At 38.2% G+C, this 9,199-nt stretch overlaps 1 protein-coding gene across 3 annotated transcripts in view; it reads right to left on the bottom strand.

Annotated features, from left to right (window-relative positions):
* Positions 1-4,835, bottom strand: part of tle2c (TLE family member 2, transcriptional corepressor c) — a 27,765-nt gene extending 22,930 nt beyond the window's left edge. For all 3 annotated transcript variants that reach the window (XM_084120749.1, XM_084120751.1, XM_084120750.1), the window contains exon 1: positions 4,468-4,835. In XM_084120749.1, coding sequence (XP_083976875.1) covers positions 4,468-4,506 — 39 coding nt within the window. In that variant the 5' untranslated portion in view covers positions 4,507-4,835. The remainder of the gene's footprint in view (positions 1-4,467) is intronic.
* Positions 4,836-9,199: the final 4,364 nt, after the last annotated feature.

Genomic DNA, 9,199 nt, shown 5'->3' with positions numbered 1-9,199 from the left:
TTACGCATTAGGTCAGCAGACGGTCTTGTGCAGCTGTTCGAACACATTCAATCACATGAGTGTTTACACTAAGAAAGCAATCCGGTCGAATGTGTTTCCAACTACCTCTGGAAGTGGTCGAAAGTGGACAAGCTCAAAACATTTTAGACCCAGTTTACACCTGTATTTAGTGTCGTCCACTTGTGATCCGATCGACCAAAACACATCTTAATACCAGGTGTAAACGGGGCCTTATTTACATCGTTTTTACACTTTGTTGGTAAAAAATTAAAGGATTCGTGAGAGTGCAGAACTCTAAAGCGTGCTGTGAACCAAAACTGGTGTTTTGAGCGCAGTTGAGCAGATTCTGACTAACTCAAACACCACTGATTGGACATTGCATTCACGAGTTCAACAGATACTTCTGTGATTGACTACAATGATCAACGCTTCAAAAACACGTAAATAGAAACCTTTGACGGACTTCACAGAATCAGCGGGTAATACACCTAGTATTACCTGTACTGCAGAAATGCTGGTATCATCAATTTCAGTACCGACTTGGTACCAAAGTACCAGTACTTTTGACAACCATGTACAGGTATGTGATTGTGAGGAATTGAACTCTTAGAAACGTCTGTAAAAATAGGGTACTGTGTTAATATAAAGGAATTTTCTGTATTGATTTTTCACAGGTATTTTACCCGTATTGAATTATGCACTGCAACGTGTTTTAGGCTTAAAGGGGTCATCGGATGCCCATTTTCCACAAGTCGGTATGATTCTTTAGGGTCTTCATGTAAAGTTTGTAACATACTTTAGTTAAAATTCCTCAATGGTTGTGTAAAACAAAACCCTTTTTACCTCCTCAAAAACTGCTCTGTTCACAGCGAGCAATTTTAGTGCATGTCTCTTTAAATGATAATGAGCAACTGCTCCCCCATATAAAACACCATATGGTGCAAACACCATATAAAAGTGAATTTTGCATCCGATGAGCCCTTTAAGAAAATATCTGTAAATATCAATTTTTCTACAGTGTGCTAATGCCCCTCTTTTGTAAGTTGCTTTGGATAAAAGCATCCGCTAAAAGCATAATTCTAAAAAGTAAATTATCATTAATTCAATGAATTAACCAGCAAATCATATTAATTGTTTAAATGTGCATGTAAAACTGACAGGGTAGGCCTTTGAGAGATGTTAAACCAGAGATGTGTGTGTGTGCAACCCGGTTCAGTGTTAAAAGAGTGTGTTAAAGACATATCTGATCATTAACACCATCAACGTAAAAACAGTAAATACAGCACAGATGGTGAAAGATACAGGCATCCTCGCTTACATTTACATATCTGTCATTCACACACACGTTCACACTGCACTGCTTCAATGTCTGAGGCCGCTTGCATCTGGTATTTACGTCACACTCGAGAGTGATCCGATCACAAATGATCTAAACAGAGTGCAACAGTACGGTTCTAAAATTCACATTAATTTTCCAGAAATTGATTATAATAAAATATGAGATCCACCAAAAGCAAAAGAGCTCAGCAGCGCCGTCCGTTCCTGAGAAACATTGAGAATGGCTTGATCCAGTCTCCCTGCACTATACATAAATATATTTGCATATCTAAGTATTTTCAATAAACTAAAATGTTGTTTTTATAATTTTAACAGTATAAGTTGTAGTCTGAGCAGTTTTTCACTCATGAATTTAAAGGCAGGGTAGTTGATTTGTTCAGGAAACATTTTTTGTTATGCTGGTTGAAAGTCTCTTCATATCCTGGTAGCAATCACTAAGTTCAGTGATGTAAATGTATTTATATGTATATATCTCGCGTGTGGAAGAAGCAGGACCATAAAATGTTCGCCCAGTCATTGAATTTGGTTCGAATGCAATGATACGATGTCCTTCCAACCTGTCAACTTATGCATTTCCAGACCTCACGCAAACATCACACAGACATTTCCATTACAGATTTGCGCAAAACTTTTGCGTTTTTTTCTAAATGTCGACAAAAAAACTATTGCGAAATGACGGCGTTTCCATTAATCGATGTTATGCGACTAAAACTACATTTTTTCCTCTCGCGATAAATCATTCCAAAAACCATGGCAATGGACGTTGGTAGGATTATGTATATCCCAGCCAGTGCACTGCCCATTATTATTAATTAAAGGAGACGTATGCGTGTTTTCCAAGCATTAATGGCAAGGAACGACCCTTATTATACTTGAGAGTGGCACATATGAGGAGTTTCTGGGTGTTTCTCATTCATTTCTGCTTCGAGGTCTCGATTGTGGCATTTATTTGAGGTTTAGAATCCATTATTCCTGTAATTATTTTGTCTTATATGAATTTAATAAAGAACTCTGTCTCGTATTCTGTCCAAACACACCGCGTCATCACGTCAGCTGACCTGTAAATGAGCAAAAACTGTTTTCATTGCAGTTTTGCGAAATATTTCTTTTTCGAATTGCCTGAAAAAAAACCTCATGCGAGCGTAAAAACTTTTTTGCGATAAATGGGAGTTTTTGCGAAATTGACGTGTTTCCATTGGGTGTATTTTCAATTCGCAATTTCAATTTGCGCAATTTGAAGGGTAATGGAAACGCGGCTAGTGTTAGACAGACGTCAGTCACCGAGCGTCACAAACAAACAGCAGGACCTTTTACAGTTCCTCCTGAACCAAAACAACCAGCTTATGCTGCGTTCATTCCATAACTACTGTCATTTGCAAGAGATGGAAACCTGTGACGATATACTCAGAGCGTTTCATGACTCGAATTTATGTGTTTCAGTGGCAACACCATCAACGCTGAAATGAATCTGCAGCAGTCAGGTGGTACAGGTCAGCGCTCTTTAAGTTGTTTATGTTCATTATTATTATAATGTTATGTGCTTTCAGACATTAGGTAGTTTAACGCCGTCTCTTTTGTTCGCTCTCTGCTGTGTGTGTTCATGTGTTTTGAAGGAGTCATGGCTTTGGAGACGCTCTAAAGGGAGGGTGGGATCTTATGCTTTCAAAGCTAGCTTGCTAATGCTAGCCTCTCAGAAATTGCCTACCCTACCTTTAAACACAGATTAACTACCAACAGCAAAGGCCTGCATATTCAACTGTCAATCATCGGTTGTGCTTAAAACAAGTGTATTAAGCAGTTTGATCAGGAAAAAATGGAAACAATTCTCAGCTATCCATTCGTGATCGGATCAGATCAATTCCATATATTTATAAAAACTATAATAGTATCTCAATGATACTAAAATAACAGTGGATGTGATCACAGAGGCAGATGTTAATCCCAGGTGTAAAGCAGTCATGAGCGTCCTGTATCAGATCCGACAGGGTTTCGAGAGCAGACAGATCATCAGCGGCCCAGCAGGCATCCGCTGTAGCAACAGCACACACTCAGTCATAATATATCACCACATACTGTCCGCTAAACACACGGATAAAAACAGCACACGCTAACAAACCTAACCACATTTGCACACTCTCTAAAGGTCATTCATTATGCACACTAAAACTCCTCACTTTAAAAGCTAATGCAAGCTACCACAGAAACTGGGTCTCCATGGGCCTGTAATAACATGCCATCATAGCAAAGGTAGCTTTGAAGTGCAGCTCAGTGTGTGTGTGTGTGTGTGTGTGTGTGTGTGGTATCGTGTTGCCCAGTGATGATGATGGAACATGACATTTGCAGCAGAGAGTGGGGTGGCCTGGATCCATATGTAGCAACATGCAGCAATAACTCGAACAAACCATTCATTCACCCGTCCATCCATCCATCTGTCCATCCCTCCTCCACACACAGAAAACTCACAAATCTCTCCGTTCATGAATGTCATTCTGCAGCATTTCTGCCTTGAATCATTTCTCTTCTTCTGCACATGAACATCTGCCCATCTCTCTCTCTCTCAATTCAAAGAGTTTTATTGCCATGACTGCTGAATATGCAATACTGTGGACAAGAATATGGCTGAATTACACCTGTTCAAATTAATATTTGTGCATGTGAGCTTTATATAATTGTGTTTAAATGTGTGTCAGCTTTAGGTGGAGGGCTTCCCCAACTGAGTTTTGGTTCCTCTAGTCTTAAGGTTTCTTGAAAGTAGATTAATGTAGAGTTTCATAAAAACACACAATAATAGTACAGTAAAAATACATACATGTGTGTGATACAAAATATCAATACTTATTCATAAATAAATAATTACAAATATCAAAAGTAAAATAAAACTCTGGAGGAAAATTCATGTGCAATCTAAAAGTAGGCTATATTTAATAATAGGCTCATTTATAGGCTGACTGTAATGGCTATTTTCGCAGCCCGTGTATCAACTGAACCCATAACGCTGTAATTAACTCTTCATCGTGACCTTTACCCTGACCCTAACACTAAACATAATGCACGTTAAAACGGGCCCCCTCGCGCAACTCAACGATCCGCTAGAAACGATCAGTAAAAGAGTTCATTAGGCTGCGGTACCTGGGGTCTTCCGTGCGGATACATGGTTCTGGAGGTCATCCACGGGGATCTCGATGGTCAGGATCGAATCCGGAATCACCGTCCGACACCGAACCCCCCTCCCCGTGCGCTCGCGCTGCGTAAACCCGGATCTCTCCTCCGCTCCCCGCGCTCCAAGCGTTCTCGAGTAACCTTAGAATTTCGAGGTATCCGATGAAAAGTTTAAAAACGTTCTATTCGCCTGGATCGAACGCTCTTCCTCTTTATGACGCACAGTTACGGCGCGCTACAATGTAACAAGATCATCCTGTGCGGGGCGCGTGCACGCAGAGCGCGCGTCGAAGATCAGAGGAACATAAACAGCGCTGACCTGCGCGCACACGCGGTCTGAATAATCTAAGCGAATCGGTTCGTTTGAACGATTCACTGATTCATTTGAGTCTCCTTAAAATGTACAATAGTAATCACGGCCTGCGTCCCATGTGCATACTATCCATCCTAAATAGTATGTGACATTAGTAATTGTCAATACTATTTAGGGTGGATAGTATGCAGAGTGGGTGGACGGTTTCCGCCAAAATACTATGATTATTTTACACGGGGTTTGGAGGTATGTGTCACCATTGTCCTCATAGAAATTAATTAACCGAATGAATTCTTGTTTTAGGTAGGCTATGTTAAAGCAAACCGTGAAAGTATATTTAAATAATGTTAACCACAGTCCCCGTTTTACACGCAAATCAGTGTAATCACATTTTGTTTGTAATGTGAATTTTTCGAAGATTTAATACGGTTTTTTGTATTTATTTTTTTAAGGAAAGTTGTTAGCATGGTGAAATTCTGTAAGAGGTTCAATTTTCGAAAGTTCTGCGAATCGGCTCGACCGAATCACTCAAAAGAATCGGTTCAAAAGAATGATTCGTTCGCGAATCGGCTGTCAACGAGCCAAACTGCAGTCAGCGAGGGGTGTATTGGATTTCTGAAAATCTAAAATAAATATATGAGAGACTGAGTCGGAGAGAGAAAGGGGTGAAAGATCAGAAGAGAAAAGAAAACGCACAGCAGCTCTTCTCAGCGGTGCTGCCTGTGAGATATTGACTTTAAGTGCGGAGAGCAAAAGCTGCCTTTAAGGTCGACCGCTTACATTTGTTTATGAAGATTACATAAATAGGATAGACATGTAACAATCGCAAGTGAGAAGACAGTTGAAACCAAAGTCCATTGACATATATTATACTATTATAAACGCATCTGTTTAAAATGAAATACTATTTGAAAGAGAACAAAGCCGCAAGCCGCTATTATCATAACACAGAACATAATGTACAAACATTGCAGCCTTAACGTCTCTTTTCAAGACTGGACCCTGATTGGCTAACAAGATTAAAGTCAAGGCCAATAAGTGACCCAAATGCCCACGTTGTGTCATGACATACACTTTGATCTAAACCAATCGTGAAGCAGGACTCCAGCGCCGGCGCGTCTGAGTAACCAGACAGTGTTGCATTATGGGTAATGAAGTCATTTATGTTCTCAATCGCCGCATAATGAAGACGGAAAGCCAATCAGCGTGAAAGAGGCGAGTTGACAAATGTGAATATTTATGAGATTATGAGACAATGATCCCCAACTGACAATCTGTACAAAAGAGCTATTACGCGCAAAACGACACATGCACATAATATTTAGAAATGGAAAACGGAAGTGATGAGATGAACTGACCAAACTCATCATGACGTATGCCATATCCATAGACTGTAAAATAATGTCATGGCCATATCATATAGGCTGTCCATTATGATTTACCCATCATACATATATTAATATATTGGATAAAGTATTAAACTCACATAGCCTATTTAAATATGCAAATCATAATTCGTTTTCTTTTATCACAACACACTTAAAGGCAAATAATTAAAATTAATTAACATCATTACAATACAATAAAACATATATACATTTTAAATTAGAATGAGTATTTTCCTTAAAAAAATATATTTTGAGTGGATGTAATTTTTACAATGAAAGACTGTCAATTACAAAATATTTTCTTGGGAATATTGTTTTAATTATTTTGTCCTCGTTAGGCCTATCATGTTCAGTTATTATTATATTATTATATTTAACTAAAAGTCAGCTCATTACATCATCCTGCAGGAAGTGACATTTTCGGTGGAGACAATGTATATACTTAAAAATACATGTATAATGTTCATAACCATATACACTAACCCTGTATGTCAATCATGATAAAGACGGAAGGGAAAAGATGAAAGGTGGAAGAAAGGAACAGGAGCCCACAGACCTAAAGAGGAAGAGGAAGAGGAGGAGGAGGAGGAGGAGGAGGAGTGATGCAGTGTGGCAGAAATGAAAGAGGGATAGGAGGGTGGCGACAGGCTGAGGAATGAGAAGTGAGAGACAGTGACAGCGCACACACACACACACACACACACACACACCGCCTGACAGAGTTTAATGAAATATCATGTCAGAGCGCTCTGCCACAGGCCACATCTCCATCAACCAGAGGAAATGAACAGAGAGACAGAAGCGCACACATTCTGCACTGAAAGAGAGGAAGACTGCTGGATTGTTCCTTCATTCTGCAGACCTAAAAAATGCTGGGATGTTTCAACCCATGTTTGGGTCGAATATGGACAAACCCAATCGAAAAGGATTAATTAAAAAATTGAAACCATGTTGGGTTCGTCCATATTTGACCCAAACATGGGTTAAAACAACCCAGCGTGAACTCAGAACACTACACTGCACCTAAAGGCAAATATAAAACTATTATTATTATGATTATTATTATTCTACACACATCATATCAATCACACTGCGCTTTAATACTTCCCCACGCAGTTATTTTAATTTTATAAATATTTTAAATTAGCTTATATTTTTAATTTTTGTCTTAATTTTAGTTTGCTTTTGTCATTTTATTAGTTAAAAAAAAAGAAAAAGTGTAGAGTCTCAAAGTACCATCTTAAAGTCCGGCAACCAGCGCTTAGGGCTTGACTGGATGACCCAGCACTGACAGAAGCATCCCGAAGGACCTTGAAGAGCTGATGACCTCAAGCCGGCAAAATCCAGATCCCTGGTGCCGAAGAAAGGAAAGGTCACCAACAAATCCTGCTTTACACTGGACAACACCCCAGACAGAAACATAGTGTCGGCCCAGATCTGGTACGAGTGGAATCCACATGTACCGGATGTGGGCCGGATCTGGGCCGACACTATAAGGGCTTTCGCGCCGGAGGAACCTTTTCATAGTTCCCAGAACTATTGGCGGAATATTTTGGCGTGTTCGCACCGCAGGAACTAGGATCGATTTTAGTTCTAGGAACTTCTTTTGGAGGAACTGATTTAGCTCCTACTTCAGAGTCGGGTCTAAACCAGCACTATAGGAACTACCAGTGACGTCCAGCTTAAGTCTGTTCAGTGGTTCATTTTTGTTGTAAAAAAGTTATTAAGAAGAAGACCATCACTTTTATCAGGGCTGGGGAGAAGGTATCACCGGTTAGGACCAGCTCATCTGATAACAACAGGGCTGGGAGCTGAGACTCGACCTGGGGAAGAAAACTGTTAACATCGCTAAGGCCAGATGTGGTGCTGATCCCAGAATCCTTCAAGCAGATTATCCTCTTCCAGCTTACATTTCCCGTATCGAGGAGGACAAGAGAACCACGGACATTGATAAGAGTGCAGAGGTGCGAGTCCTTTGTGATGGGATGGAGAGGTTTCGCAGCCCAGTCTCTCTGCAGGGACTATAATATGCTGGGCATTAAATATAATAAAGCCAGTTGCCAAGGCCACATATCTCATTTTTATTTGGAAGCTTGATGTAGCCTACAGTACTAACTACAATAATTAAAACTGAAACAAAATGTTTATAAGTCTCTATAGACCCAAAAAAAAAAAAAAAAAAAAAAACTATATATAATAACATAACGGCCAACAAAATTACTAAAAATTAAAATCAAAAATAGAAATATAAAAAATAATTTACTTGATGTACTAAAATAACTAAAACTGAAACAAAATTAAGCCTATAGTCTACATTTAAAAAACAAAATGGCAAAAACACACAACAAAATCACTACAAATGTAACAAATTAAAATTAAAAATAAATACTTATTGTACTAAAACAAAATTAAATCTATATAGACATTTAAAAAAACATTAAATGGCAACAACATTACTAAACATTTTAAACAAATTCAAAATAAAGACAAATTCAAAATATGAATAAAATTATAATACCGTCTTAACTATAAAATAAAATAAATAAATTATAAAAAAATAATATAAAAAATAATTAAATAATTATATATATATATATATATATATAATTTTTTTAAGTGTTGTCAAGTGTTGTCATGTTTTTTTTAAATATTATATATATATATATATATATATATATATATATATATATATATATTATTTTTTTAAGTGCACAAAGATAGTAAGTTGTATGTGATGTGGTGTAATGACTGATATAATCGCTGACAGACACAGAACTGATGAAGCGTGCTGGTTAATGTTGTGTTTCTAAAGCGTTGCTCCTGATGAAAATGACTGTAATTTCAGCTCAATTCTGGACACAGACGCTGATCATAACATACACAAACACGAACGGTTTCTGCTTCATAAGCAATTTAGACTGTAAACAAATACGCACTTTAATAATCTTGATGTTGATACTCAACTTCATATTTATGCAATATCAGCACACGGTGAAAAGCC

Source organism: Abramis brama (genome assembly GCF_963993115.1).
Source record: "Abramis brama genome assembly, chromosome: 7".
Taxonomy (NCBI): domain Eukaryota; kingdom Metazoa; phylum Chordata; class Actinopteri; order Cypriniformes; family Leuciscidae; genus Abramis; species Abramis brama.
Note: the sequence above shows the minus strand (reverse complement) of the source record. Positions and strands in the feature narration are given on the sequence as shown.